This window comes from Microtus oregoni, unplaced genomic scaffold (genome assembly GCF_018167655.1).
Source record: "Microtus oregoni isolate MIOR12 unplaced genomic scaffold, Mior012 000003F_ref0000135, whole genome shotgun sequence".
NCBI lineage: Eukaryota > Metazoa > Chordata > Mammalia > Rodentia > Cricetidae > Microtus > Microtus oregoni.
The window spans coordinates 57,869,805-57,884,908 of NW_024543062.1; the positions used below are offsets into that span (position 1 = coordinate 57,869,805).

Genomic DNA, 15,104 nt, shown 5'->3' on the forward strand with positions numbered 1-15,104 from the left:
GTGTCAATGAGGTAGACGGGCATCTCTGGGCTCACTGACCAGCTAGTGTAGCCTAATTGGTGAGTTCCAGACAAAGAGACCCTGTAGACAGCACCTAAGGAAAAAAAGCCAACCTATTCCTATCCACATGTGCTCCTGCAGCCACCCAAACAAAATTACTTAGGGGTTAACTATGCTTTACTTGAACTTGGCCCCAGTTTACCGGAAGATTAAACGTAATGAAGTGAACTATGGGATGTAATGGTACACACCTTTAATCTCAGCACTCTGGGAGCAGAGGCAGGCAGATCTCTGAGGTTGAGGCCAGCCTGGTCTACAGAGAGAGTTCAAAGACAGCAACACAGAAACCTGGTCTTGAAAAACTATACACACACATTGGAGTAAGCTTGTTTTTGTTCTGTGTGTATCTGTGTACACCCGTGTCTGTGTGAAGGTGAGAGGTTAATAAACTCAGTGTTTACTGATGTATGTTTTGAGACAATCTCACCAATTGGCTGTCCTGACAGGCCGGCGAGCCCCTATAATCTTGCTGCTCTGCCTTGGCACTGGGGTTATATGTGCATGCCACCTTGTGTGGCTTTTTATGTGGGTGCTGGGGACCCACACTCATTTCTTCATGCTTACACACCAAGCACCTTACTCACTGAGCCATCTCCCCAGCACTGCCAAACTATTTTGAAGGTTTTTAATCCAAAATTATGCAGGATTCTACATCAACAGAGTGGGGTTGACTTGTCAGTGTGTTTTGCTGCGGTCCGTAACCGTGAAAACATGCCTTGTTCCTCCCTGCTTCCCCAGAGGTTTTAACAGGCATCAACAGAAGTAGTCAGTTGCTGCAAAGTTCAAAATAGCAAATTGAAATGAGTTCTATCTGGGCAGTGGTAGTGCACACCTTGGGAAGGCGGATCTTTACAGAGCCACACAGAAAACCCTGTCTTAAAACACAACAAAAAACTCATTCCCTATAGTGGGATACCTTGCTCAGCCTTGATACAGGGCTTGGTCCTGCCTCAACTTTGGCGTCAGACTTTGTGGGCTCTCCAAGGAAGACCTTACCCCTCTGAGAAATGGAGGGGAGTGGGAAACGGGTAGGGAAAGGGGACTGGGGTTGGTATGTAAAATGAAAAATAAACTTTTTAAATTAAATAATAAAAAGAAAAAGCTCCCCCTCCCAAGTGCTGGGATTAGCAGGATGCAGCACTACAGCCTGGCTGAGCATAATCTTTAAACAATTCAAGTTTAGTAGACAAAACATCAGACATAGCCTAGCAATATAAAAGTGTATAAACTTCATAATGAAAAGACTTGAGTAACTACAGTGGAGGTGACCTTGAGCGAAGTAACCAGAATTCTCTAACAAGCTTACATGCTGTTTTAGGCTTAGCTAGTTCTCCCTATGAATGTAATTTGACTCGCTGAAGTAAGAGCAGCTGTCAGGTCATGTAACTGGAAAGCTGCAGGGAAAGCAGCTGGAGGGTTATGAGCACACATTAAATAATTAAATTATTTGAACTCTTTTTTTTTTTTTTAACAGTCTAGGACCATTTAGAGCTTGAAAGAGGCCAGGCAATGGTGGTGCATGCCTTTAATTCCAGCACTCAGGAAGCAGAGGCAGGTGGATCTCTGAATTTGAAGCCAGCCTGGTCTATAGAGTGAGTTCTAGGACAGGCTCCAAAACTAGAGAGAAACTGTCTCAAAAAACAAACAAAAGTTTGAAAAATGGGCTGGAGAAATGGCACTGTGGTTAAGAGTTCAATTCCCAGCAACCACATGGTGGCTCACAACCATCTGTAATGAGCTCTGGAGCCCCTTTCTGGCCTGCAGGCATACATGGAGTCAGAACACTGTATATATAATAAATAAATCTTTAAAAAAATCTTTGAAAGGAACACAACAGGACGGGCATGCGGTCAATGTCAACAGCTGCTGGGAGAAGGGATACGTAAGAAAAGTCCTGCCTTTAAGGCTGGGCGTAGAGGTGGGCAGCAGCTGGAGGAAGGAGAGGAGGGGAGTTGTCATAGGGTTTTTATTGCTGTGATAAAACACCATGACCTAAAAGCAACTTGGGAAGAAAGGGTTTGTTTCAGCTTACACTATCACATCACCGTCCTTCCCTGAGGAGTCAGGACAGGAAAGACAGGGAAAAGAACCTTGGGGTGGGAGCTGATGCAAAAGCCATATAGGAACTCTGCCTACTGGCTGCTCACCAGTGCAGAGGCGGTCTACTTTTGCTTTTTATTTGTTTTGTTTTTGTTAGCTTTGTATTTTGGTTTTTCAATACAGAATTTCTTTGTAGCTTAGGAGTCTGTCCTGGAACTCACTTTGTAGACCAGGCTGGCCTTGAACTCACAGAGATCTGCCTGTCTCTACCTCCTGAGTGCTGGGATTAAAGGCATACATCACCACTGCCCAGGTCAACCTGCTTTCTTCTAGCACCTTGGACCACCACTCCTGGGGTGGCACCACCCACAGTGGATAGGGCCCTGCCACATCCATCACTAAGATAATGTACTGCAAACTTGCCTATAGGCCAATCACACAGGGCATTTTCTCTGTTGAGATTCCCTCCTCATGTGACTCTAGCTTGCGTCAAAATGACATAAAAGTAGCCAGTACAGAGGTCTTCAGAGAGACAGTGAGGAAGCATCAAAGAAGATGTATTAACAAAAAACAGAGAAGCAAAAGAAAAATTACTATGTTTTTTTTTAAAGTTTATTTATTATGTATATTATACAGTGTTCCTCCTGCATATATGCTGGCAAGCCAGAAGAGGGCACTAGATCTCATTACGGATGACTGTGAGCCACCCTGTGGTTGCTGGAATATGAATTTAGGACCTCTGGAAGAACAGCCAATGCTCTTAACTACTGAGCCATCTCTCCAGCCCCTAAAAGGTATATTTTTAAAACTAGAACTTAGAAGAGTAGGCAGGCTTAGCAGTGAAGATCTGTAAACAGCTACCCAGCTTCTTGAAGACTTCTGCATTTGGGGATGGAAAGAATACAAGGCCCTCAACTCCTCCTGTTATATACCCTAAGGTTTCTAGAATGGAAGGTCATTGTGAGATTCCTGGGGAAATTCCAAGTTCTTGGGATCTATTGCTCCAGGAGTCAGTCTGGTAGCTAAAGCATGGCATATATATATATATATATATATATATATATATATATATATATGTGTGTGTGTGTGTGTGTGTATGTATGTGTATATGTATATATACATACATACATATCATATATCATATATATTTCTGCCAGGTACCAGGTTTGTCAGCTATCCCTAAGATCCCTTACCCTGCTTTCCCCACTTCCTCCAGACTTCTTTTGCAAGATTTACGTCGTGGGTGGCTGAGGAGATAAGCCAGTGGTTAAAGTGCTCGCTGTCCAACCTTGAGCACCTGAATTCAATCCCCCACACCCAAGTTGAAAAATCAGTGGGGAGGAGCTGGAGCTGGCTCCGCAGAGTTAATAGCATATGCTACTCCTGCAAAGGATCTGGGTGCAATTCCTAGCACTCCTATCAGGTGGCTCACAACTACCTGTATGTAACTCCAGTTTCAGGCATCTGATGTCATCCAGCCTCTGTGGACACCTGTGCTCACACTCGGGCACACATAAAATAATTTTTAGAACATCCCAAGGGAGGTGAAGACGGGATCCCTGGGCCTGGCAAGCCAGCTAGTCTTGCCAATGGGTGAGCTCCAGGTCCAGGGAGAGACCGTGCCTCAAAAGATAAAGTAGAGCCGGGCGGTGGTGGCGCACGCCTTTAATCCCAGCACTCGGGAGGCAGAGGCAGGCGGATCTCTGTGAGTTCAAGACCAGCCTGGTCTACAAGAGCTAGTTCCAGGAGAGGCTCCAAAACCACAGAGAAACCCTGTCTCGAAAAACCAAAAAAAAAAAAAAAAAAAAAAAAAAAAAAGATAAAGTAGAGAGTAACAGAGGAAGACACCAAATGCCAATCTTTGATTCACATGTAAACACATATAAGCAGACACAGACATTTGCACAAATAAAGAAGTATAGTATCGGCTAAAATGTGTGCAATTTATTTTGAACTATTAAAATTAAAGGAAGTAAGCCAGATATGGTGATGCTTGTCTTTCATCCCAACACTCCAAGGCAGAGGCAGACTGGTCTCTGAGAGTCTGATGCCAACCTGATCTACATAGTTCTAGGACAGTCAGGGCTACAGAGTGAGACCCTGTTCAAAAAAAATTAAAAGAAATATGTAAAGCAATAGAGATAGTTCTTGGGCAATCAAAATTGTAAACACTGGAATGTGGTTTTGGTGGGTTTTTAAAAATTATTATTATGAAATTCTTCTCTTGCACATAGACAGTCATGCCTGACATTTAAGGTCAGTTTGTAATTAAAACTTGCCATTGATGCTGCAGGATCTGGTTAGATTGGGCTAGGATGAATTTATTATAGGAAAATACATCCCTTAACCATCATTCCCCACAGCAGAGCCAGGAGTGGGGGCGGGGAGTCTAGACTGGGAAGTTGGTGCATGCTCACTGGCTTCTCTTCAGGAAGGAGTGCATCAAGAGCTGGAGAGCAGAAGGTCTCTCGTGCTGGTCCCTAAGAGGGAGAAAACACGTTAGAAGCGGCACACAGTAACATGACCACGACCACGATCTGCATGAGTCTGATGCAATTATAAAGACGGAGGCACAGGGACTGAGAGGTGGTTCCGTTCAGTAATTACCAGCTCTTGTTGCTCTTGCAAAGGCCGCTAGTTCATGTCCTGGTACCCATGTTGGGTGGCTCACAACTACCTGTAACTCCAACACCAGGAGATCTGGTGCCCTCTTCCGGTAGTCTCCTCAAGCATCCACACATGCTGTAGACACCCCCACACACATTAGCTAATCAACTTAAAATAAAGATGGAGGCACAACTGCTCATCCAAGGGACCGGCTCAAGCTTCAACTCCAACTTAACTGAGATTAACTGTAATCTCAGATAAGTGACACACACTCCGCTCCCCTGTAAAGTGAGGATTAACAGCAATACCTACAGACCGAGGCTGTGCTAGTGGAGGAAGTGCTTCTCTAGCATATACAAGGTCCTAAGGACTGTGCAGACTGGACCTGGTTGTGCTCACCCATGATTCAGTACTTAGGTGGAAGCAAAAAGATCAGAGAGTCAAGGCTATCCTTGGCTAAGCATGGATTTATGGAGCTTGAGAGTATCCTGGGCTACGTGAGACCTTGTCTCAAGTTTTTTTAAAAAAAGTTAAACCTATCTTGTTCAAAGAATTAAATAAATATCTAACTTTAAAAAACAATTCACTGGGCAGTGGTGGTGGCGCACACCTTTAATTCCAGCACTGAGGAGGCATCTCTGTGAGTTCAAGGCCAGCCTGGTCTACAAAATGAGTTCCAGAGAATCCCTGTCTCAAGAAAAAACAAACAAGCCAAAAGAATTCATAGTCTGAAAGACCTTTATAAGTAGGTGGTTATACTGTTAGGGTGTGTCTGTTTGTTGAGACAGGCTTTCACTCTCTCATGCTGGCCTTGAACTTCTGATCCTTACACGTCTACCTCCTGAGTGCTGATTCTACAGGAGTCCAGCATGCCCAGTGTATGCAGGTGCTGGGGATTGAACCGCATGCTAGACAAGCACTCTGCCAACTCATTGCCAGCCGCTGAAACAGAACTTTGAATGGGACACACACGTCATGAAGGGAATAATTGCTTCTTCTCCCTTCTTTGACTTTCTTACCTGGTCAGGCACAAGCGCACAAAGTCTGCAGCAGCTTCTGAGAACCGGTCGGGGAGAGGAGGCATTAGGCCTCTGTGGGCTCCAATGTAAAACATGGCTGCCATCCTATCCATGGAAGCCAGAGGGGGCTTCCCGGTGGCCATTTCAAACACGGTGCAACCGATGCTCCATATATCTGATTTCCTTCCATAGCCAGACTCATTGATGACCTCAGGAGCCATCCAGTATGGCGTCCCGCGCATGGACTTCAGCATGTCACTGTGAGTGCCATTTAAGCCTGCCCAGGCCAAACGCTTGGCACAGCCGAAGTCAATCAACTTTATTGTTCCCGTTGGCATGAGCATGACGTTGTTTCCCTTGATGTCTCGATGGACCACACAGTTCTCATGGAGGTAAGCAACGCCTTGCAGGATCTGTCTTGTGTATTTACAGAACACCATCTCAGGCAGGGGCCCGAAGCGGTGTATAATACTAGAGATGGAACCACCGGGGACAAATTCCATGAAGATGCTCACTGTGTTCTCCTCCAAGCATGTCCCTAGGTAAGCCACTATGTTTACATGCTTCAGAGCCTTCAGCAGATCCACCTCCTCCTGCAGCTTCCGGTACTCTTTCTCAGTGGCCAATTTATCCGAAGTATCCAGGGCCACCTGCTTTACAGCGATCAGCTGCCCTAGGCTAGTAAGCCCGCAGTAAACCTACAAATAAGCCAGGATGTATTACCAACTTCGTGACAGTGCAGTGTGTTCAAAGCTGCCTTTTCCCTCACTTCCCAAGCTGATTTTGTCCACTAATCAATCCATCCCCAACTTGAGTGATACATAGTTAAGGAAACTCTGCATTCGAGATGGCGGTGAGCAAGCGTGATGGACAGGTGGCACACTGATTAATAATCATCCCCCAGCCATGTAGTTTTAGATGAGTTTCTATGATTTTTTTTTTGCTTGCTTGTCTTGCTTTGGATATCTTGACACATGCTTTTATCTCACCACGTGGGAGGCAGAGGCAGGGAGATCTCAGTCGGTTCAAGGAAAACCTAGTCTACAGAGTTGCAGGTCAGCCAGGGCTACATAGTAAGACCCTGTCTAGAAAAGATTGTCTTTTTATTTTTATTCATGTAAATATGTGTGTATCTCACTTGTATCTCTGTGTGTGTGTGTGTGTGTGTGTGTGTGTGTGTGTGTGTGTGGCAGAAGCAGTTGGATCACCTAGAACTGGAGTTGTAGATGGTTATGAGCTGCCCAATGAGGATAGATGCAGGGAATGGAACTCAAGTCCTCTAGGAGCACAGAAAGTGTTTTTAACTAACAAGCCATCTCTCCACCCTTTCTCTTGTCTTTTGAAGACCATGTCTTATGTAGCCTAGGGTGCCTCAAACTCACTTTGTAGATGAAGATGACCTTAAACTCCTGATTCTTCTGCCATTTCCTCCCGAGTGCTAGGATTACAGTGTGTCTCGCTGCACCAGATGAGGTCAGATGTGTCTGTGGAATTGTGTGTGCAAATGGATGCCAGGGGCTGACGTCGGATATCTCACTCAATTGCTTCTCTTATTTATTTACTTATTTATTTTGAGACAGAGTCTCTCTCTAAACATAGAGTTCTCCGAGTAGGTTAGCCATGAGCCCTTGGGCCCCTCCCATCCCTTCCTCCCCTGTGCTGAGATTGTAGGTGTGTGGCCCCGCACCCAGTTTCTATCTAAGTACTGGGGATCAGACTCGGGTCCTCATGCTTGCAAATCAAGTACTTTACCAACTGAGCCATCCCTCCATTCTCCCTTAAAACCGAAACGACATTTGCCTCATGTATTTCTCTGATGAGAATATCAGGTGCTGCTCTGGGAAAGCCCCTCACCAAAAGAAAACACCAGGGTTAAGTCAGAATAGAGTCCACCAGTGATTGAGGAGGGTCATCTGTCTATGTGTTACTTTCATTGGTTAATAAAGAAACTGCCTTGGCCCTTTGATAGGATAGAAAATTAGGTAGGCAGAGTAAACAGAACAGGATGCTGGGTAGAAGGCAGTGAGGCAGATGCGATAAAGCTCCTATCCAAGATGGACGTAGGCTAGAATCTTTCCCGGTAAGCCACCACCTTGTGGTGCTACACAGATTATTAGAAATGGGTTAAGCGAGATATGAGAGTTAGCCAAGAAGAGGCTAGATATAATGGGCCAGGCAGTGTTTAAAAGAATACAGTTTGTGTGTTGTTATTTCGGGTGTAAAGGTAGCCATGCGGGAGCCGGGCGGGACAAAAAGCAGGCCTGCTCCCCTCATCACTACACACCAGAGGGAGAAGGAAGCAGGTCCTGTAATGTGATCTCTGATGTGCTCTGGGGCTCATGTTCATCTCACCTTTTTGTGGGTTCCTGAAGTGTCCCCAGCTAAAGACCCACAGATTTGGGCCAGGGTCAGTCTATTCTTCATCTGTCTATTCAGTACTCTTTAGACCACCAAAACTTTAGGGGGTCATTTATACTATTCCCCAAACACAAAGAACAACATTAGATTTGTCCCCGTTGTAGTAAGTCTCCCTTTTTCCACTGCTATGGTGAGCCTCTGGAGGGAGAGATTTCCTTCCCAATAGGTTCGTGATGATGGCTACTATTGACTAGCAACTTGACAGAATCTAGATTCATCTACGAGACTCACATCTGGGCATGTCTGTGAGGGAATTTCTAAATTTGGTTAACTAACCCTGAATGTGGCTGGAACCATCCCATGAGCTGGGGTCCTGGACTGAATAAAAAGAGAAAGGGAGCTGAGCACAGTGTCCCTCTCTGCTTCCTGACTGAGGATGCCGTGTGAGCAGCTGCCTCACGCTCCTGCTACCAGGACTTCCTCCAGGTGATGAACTAGACTCTACAACTGTGAGCCAAAATTAATCATTGTTTCCTTAGGCTGCTTTTGTCTGGTGTCTTGTGGAAACAATGAAAAAAAGTTAGGGCAGGGCTTGAACTTGGAATGCAGAGAGGCTGGAAGTGCATGGTCACTGTCTGAGAGCAAGAGCCAGGGCAGAGCCCGTGAGACAGCCCATCTTGAGGAAATGGTTAAGTCTCTAAAACCATCCATGCCAACATCAAATCAATTCCACACCTTTTCGATGTATAAAGAAAGAAACATTGAAGGAAGTCTGGGTTTTTTTTGCGCTTCCAGCTGAAAATGCTCTAAGTACAGAGAGTGGGGAGAGAGGGGTGGGGACAGGTGGACAGTTCTAGCATTAGGGTTCAAGGTGAACTTACTGTGCCATACGCTCCTCTCCCAAGGACCTCACCCTTGGTCCAGAACACAGCCTCTTCGTGTTTTAAACTCTTGTCAGAAAGTGTCTTCTTTTCGTTTGAGTTCAGAAAGTTTTCCTCCTTGTCATATATCCTGAACCCATTAATACACCTCTGGGAAAATGAGAAAAGAATTACCATTAAACTCTGGCTTGTTGTGGGTAGTTGATGAGAACACAAAAGATCTGCCTCCTCTTCCTCCTCCTCCTTTTTTGAGACAAGGTATCAGGTAGCCCAGGCTGGCCTCCAACTTACTATGTAACCAATGATGACCTCAAACTTTTGACCATACTGCCTTTCTGCCCCAGGTGCTGTGATTACAAATACAGCTACCTCATGCAGCCCACCACACCTGCATGCAGCTGCAGCCCACCACACCCGCATGCAGCCCACCACACCCGCATGCAGCCCACCACACCCGCGTACAGCCCACCACACCCGCATGCAGTTGCAGCCCACCACACCCGCATGCAGCCCACCACACCCGCATGCAGCCACAGCCCACCACACCTGCATGCAGCCCAACACACCCGCATGCAGCCCACCACAGCCACATGCAGCCTAGAGCAGCTATGAGTATATGTGGTACAACACAAAATCATAAACTTACTTCAAACATTGTGAGATTTGGTTTGTTTTTGTTTGTTAAGCAATCATGAGGGTCTAGAGCTGACAACTTTGTAACTGTCTGATGATCATTAGAAATTCTCTGCCATTGGTTGAAAATGTCATCATTGAACAAAATACCGACCTACTTAAATAGTTTTGCTTTGTTAATCTACTCCAGGTGATCCCAAGGTAGAGCATAAAACTAGCTAAATTTAAGAAGTAAGTCCACAGTGAGAACTGGGAATGCGGCTCAACAGGCAGAGTCCCTGCTTAGCATTCATTCCCAAAGCCCTGTGTTCCATCCCCAGCACCACATAAACCAGGCAGAAGCAGGAGGATTCAAGGCCTGGAGCCTACCTGGAACCAACCTAAGCCCTCTGCATATATGTAACAGTGTTGTAGCTTGGTCTACCTGTAGGTCTACCTAGCAGTGGGAACAGGGACTGTCCCTAATGCTTTTGACTGGCTCTTGGGAACCTGTTCCTCATACTGGATTAACTTGCTCAGCTTAAATACAAGCAGAAGTGCTTAGTCTTACAACAAGGTGACACGCCATTCTTTGCTGATACCCACGGGAGGACGGCCCCTTGCTGAGCAGAAACAGAGGACAAGTGAGTTCAGAGGGAGTGTAGATGCGGAGGGGATGGGAGGGAGGAGAGGAGAGAGAAGAAACTAGTCGGGATGTAAAATAAATTCATTAAAAAAGAAAAAGAAAAGCAATCAGGGTTCCCTGTCCTGTGGGAAGTCCAAGGAACCCCCACCTCCATCCAGGTCTAGTAAGTTGAACATCCAAACTGCCTAGGCTCCCACAAAGCCAGTGCGTAGCCGGGCGATGGTGGCGCACGCCTTTAATCCCAGCACTCGGGAGGCAGAGGTAGGTGGATCTCTGTGAGTTCGAGCCCAGCCTGGTCTACAGAGCTAGTTCCAGGACAGGCTCCAAAGCCACAGAGAAACCCTGTCTCGAAAAACCAAACCAAAAAAAAAAAAAACAAAAAAAAAAAACAAAGCCAGTGCGTGCAGTAAGATGGAGGGAAATGGGAGGCGGTGGTGGGGAAAAGACAGCAATCTTTAATAAATAAATAAATTTAAAAAAAATAAAAAATAAATAAAAAAAGAAAAAGAAGTTCAAGGTCATCCTCAGCACATGATGAGTTCAAGGCCAGCCCGGGCTACAAGAGACCTTGTCTCAAAGAAGAAAACAGACACAGTAAAGAATTGTAGCCTAAGCCTAGTGGTGGTGGCACATGCCTCTAATCCTAACATGGAAGGCAGAGGCAGGTGGATCTTTCTGAGTTCAAAGTCAACCTGGTTTGAAGAGAGAGATCTAGGACAGCTAGGGCTACACAAAGAAACCCTGTCTCAAAAAACAAAAAGAAAAAATTACTATTTGGGGTTCATGATTCTTTATTTAAAAAATAAGAATTTTTAGGGGCCAGCAAGATGACTCAGTGAAGTGGTTCTCAACTTCTGGGTCCCGTCCCCACAGTGGTCTCATACCAGATATTTACATTATGATTCATAACATAACACTATCAAAATAACGGTTATGAAGAAGCCACGAAATAATGTTATGAGAAAGGGTCGCAGCACTCGGAAGGTGGAGAACTACTAACTCAGTGAAAGGCAGCACTAAGCCTGATGATCTAAAGTTGATCCCGGGGGCCAAACTGATGGAAGGAGAGAGAAGACCCAAAAGGAATCCTCCGACTTCTACCCATATGTCATGTCACATGTGTGCACACTTGTGCACTTGCAAGCACACACACACACACACACACACACACACACACACACACACACGCGTAATTAAAAATAAGGGTTTTGAACCAGATTGTCTCTGAGGTCCTTCCCCCCCAGTGCACCTCTGATGCCAATCAGACCAACCTGCAGTTTGACGTCTGCTGTCTCTCTGTCCAACTCTTCGATGGTATTCCCTCTGCTACTGAAGACAAGGTTCAAGTTTTCCGTATCTGACTCCTTTGTCGTTTTTTGGCAGGAGCCATTATCTGTCTCATCGAGTGCTAACAGTTCTTCAACTAGACAACCTAGCAACTCATCTGTCAAGTCTTCATTCTTTACTGGGTCTAAGATTTCTTGTGAGCTATTTCCAAATGTTTGATAAGTGACAGAGTTATTTTCTAAGCTATCCTGATCCAAAGAACGTGTCCAGTGTTGTTCTGTGGGGGAAGGTGCACTTTCTAGGTTCTCGTGGAAAGAGAAACTCGAAAGGCTCACGGGTGTTTTAGACTTGTCTGAAAGACTATCGAATTCCAGGTAATCCAGGAACACCTGGTCAGCATTTACTTTGTCAAGAGGGTCTAGATCCCGTGTTTCTGGGGACACAAGCTTGCCTAAACTCTTGTTGCTAAGCACAGCCCAGCTGTTTTCTGAAGGGACAAGCAGGGTCTGGTGGTGCTGCTGTTCAAGCTCCTTCAGATCTCCAAGGCTTTGGGTCAGTATGTTACTGGCAAAAATGCCTCCTTCCTCTGTCCCTTCCTCCATGAAGATTTCCTCAACAATGGACAGATCCGAGACAGGAGGGGTTTCTTTCTCTTCAGGGTCTTGCTCAGGGATTGGCGTCAAGTTCGAGAGCTGAACTTCATTTTTGGGAGACAAAGAGCCATTTCCTGAAGATTTCACCTGCCAATCTGGTTCTGAAACGCCACCGTCTGCATGGCTACCTGAAGCCTTGCATCCCTTTTCTTTAGAAATTAACCCTCTGTGGTTTCCCTTGAGACCCAGGGAAGGCTTTGGGGGTTTAACGTGTGGTCTCTTCTGAAGAAGTCTTGCTCTGCTATTGCGGCTTCTGTCACCTTGGGAAGGCTGGTTTTTACTGGCGATGCATCGGCCTGGTGGAGCTCTGCATATCTCATGGTAATATCTGTGTTCATGCTTTTCTGCCTCTCGAATGTGACTATAAATAGGAGTCCCAAACATCTCGTAGATTCCTGGTCCATTGGAAGTCGAATTGATTTCTTTGAACATGTCACTATACTTCAAATCCAGGAAGTGCCGTCTTGGGTCTGTTGTTTCAACCGAGAGGGGAACACTTGGTTTTTTGATACCTGAGTTTTTACTGATTCGAGGAAATGCTTGCTTTTTGGGTTTCTGGATCTGATGTGTTGATTTCTTCTTTTCTGTCAGAGGCGCTCTCTTTTGAAACTTGGGCGACAGATGAGGTCTGGGGTCCGTGTGTTCCAAAGCAGGGAACACTTGAGTTTTTATGTTGTTTGTATGCCCGTTGGGCTTAATGGAAGCTTGAATAGAAACGGTGAACGTGGGAGGCGGTCTGCTTCTTGCTTTGGCCCTTGAATCCAACTTGGCTCTGTGAGTATTTGCCTGGAGTTTGTTCTGCTCTTGTTGAGCAAGTGTGTTGAAACTCTTGCTCTTCTGTGCCGTGTGCTTTCTCTTTTGGAGGTTTGGTTTGGCTGTGGCTGGCTCCTTGGGTGTTCTTTCTCCAGGGAATGCTATTTGGATAAGAGGCACCATACCATTCGTTTCTGGTTTGGTTGATTCCTCTGCTGATATTTTTTTGTTCTGTTCTGTGTCTCTGTGACCTTCTAGGAGCTCTTCAGTGGGGCCATCAGAGTTCATACTGGGTACGTTCTTAAGAACACTAACCTCTTCTAACACAGCATGTGGTTCTGTTGCTCCGGCTTTGGGTAAAGAGTTGCTTTTGGGGTCAGGACCTTTCTCATGTCTGCTCTCTTTTTCCTCAGCTGGGGTTATTTCCGCATTCGAGGTGTCCAGCGACTTGCTGAGAATGGTGTACACAACTTCTGAATCTTGTTCAAACACTCTGGCTGTTGAGCCCTCTTTTTTGATCAATGAAGGATCCTGGGAGTCCTCACCCCCTTTCCTCGGCTCACTAGCATGGCACTCACCACCCCTCTCCTTCCCCATGGGAAGGTTGCCTTCACTGACATTCTCACAGGAAACCAAAGCTCGCCCTTCTTCCAAGCAAGAGGTTTCAGTTTTGTCCCATCCTTCCATTTCCTGGGATAGCCAACTCTCCGCCACTTCCCCCTGTCTTCTGGGATGGTTCAACTTCTGGAAAGTGAACAAGTTTCTAGACCAAATGGCACTGTCAGAAGCCCTAAGGCTCTGTTCTGCTGGTCCCTTCCATGTGACATCTTGATGGTTCTTTGATGAGCTAAACTCAGCTGACTGACTAAGAGGCTCCAAGAGCTTAGGTACAGGGTGGGTGAAGCTTGGGACTCTTCTCTTCCTGTGTCTTGGGAACTTGTGATTCTTTTCCCCATCGAGGACACAAGATCTCATGGGCAAGAGTGATAGCGGTGGCAGCAGAAACTAAAAAAAGAGAAAAAAAACAATAAATGCAAAAAAAATCTAAGTACCATATTCCCTGACTTAAAGTCAGAAACCAGGCTGGTCTCAAACTTGAAAATATGCCTGCCTTTGCCTCCATCACATTTTTTTTTCAGAGTTGGGGATCAAATCCAGGGCCTGTGCATACTGGGCAAATGCTCTACCACTTAGCCACATCCGGCTACATCAATATGTCAACAGGCCAGAAAGATCACAATTTTTTTTTAAAGGTAGGGTTTCTCTGTAGCTTTGGAGCCTGTCCTGGAATTAGCTCTTGTAGACCAGGCTGGCCTTGAACTTTCAGAGATTTGCCTGCCTCTGCCTCCCGAGTGCTGGGATTAAAAGCATGCGCCACCACCGACAGGCAAGATCACAATTTTTCAAACCAAAATCTGGCACTGGGGTAGAGTTCAGTTAGTAGAGTGCTTGTCTGCGTGTGTGAAACCCTGGTTTGAGCCCCAGCGTCATGTAAGTAGGGCACCATGTGCACTCCTTAACCCCATGCAGGGGAGGTGGAGGCAGGAGGACCAGAGAAGTGTAAGTCATAGACTATATACAACCTGGGATAGAGTACTTGTCAATAAACAAATAAATACATGCAGACATAAAATTTAAAACCTAAATCAGGGTCGGCAAGATGGCTTATTGGGTAAAGGAGCCTCCTGCCACCTAGCCTGGTGACCTGAGTTTGATTCCTGGGATCCACACAGTGCAAGGAGAGAGCTGACTCCCCGAATCTGTCCTCTGATTTCTACATAAACATAGTTTCTCTCTCTCTCTCTCTCTCTCTCTCTCTCTCTCTCACACACACACACACACACACACACACACACACACACCACAAGCAAAATAAAAATAAATATTAAAAAAAATAAATCTCTAAGCTTGGGATTTGGTTCAGGGGTATGGTGTATGCTTAGCATACATGAAACCCTAGGTTGATTCTTCAACACCAAAAACGAGGGGGGGAATCAATATAAAACTAAAATATCATTCTTAGTACTTTTCAGAACCAAGATTAAACAGTTCCTTTAAAAGGTGTACTTAGGGGCTGTGAGATAGCTCAGAAATTAAGAGTAAGGATTACTCCTGCAGAGGACTTAAGTTTGGTTCTCAGAACCCATGGTGGGTGGTTCACAGTTGCCTGTAAGTCAACTGTAGTTCT

At 45.6% G+C, this 15,104-nt stretch overlaps 1 protein-coding gene across 1 annotated transcript in view; it reads right to left on the reverse strand.

Moving 5' to 3' along the window:
- Positions 1-4,329: 4,329 nt before the first annotated feature.
- The window catches only part of Map3k19 (mitogen-activated protein kinase kinase kinase 19), a 36,092-nt gene continuing 25,317 nt past the window's right edge, over positions 4,330-15,104 (reverse strand). Inside the window, exons 10-13 of the mRNA XM_041648177.1 lie at positions 11,495-13,921; positions 8,966-9,115; positions 5,727-6,424; positions 4,330-4,580 (exon numbers count right to left, since the gene is read on the reverse strand). Of these exons, the coding sequence (XP_041504111.1) occupies positions 4,514-4,580; positions 5,727-6,424; positions 8,966-9,115; positions 11,495-13,921 (3,342 nt within the window). The 3' untranslated portion in view covers positions 4,330-4,513. The remainder of the gene's footprint in view (positions 4,581-5,726; positions 6,425-8,965; positions 9,116-11,494; positions 13,922-15,104) is intronic.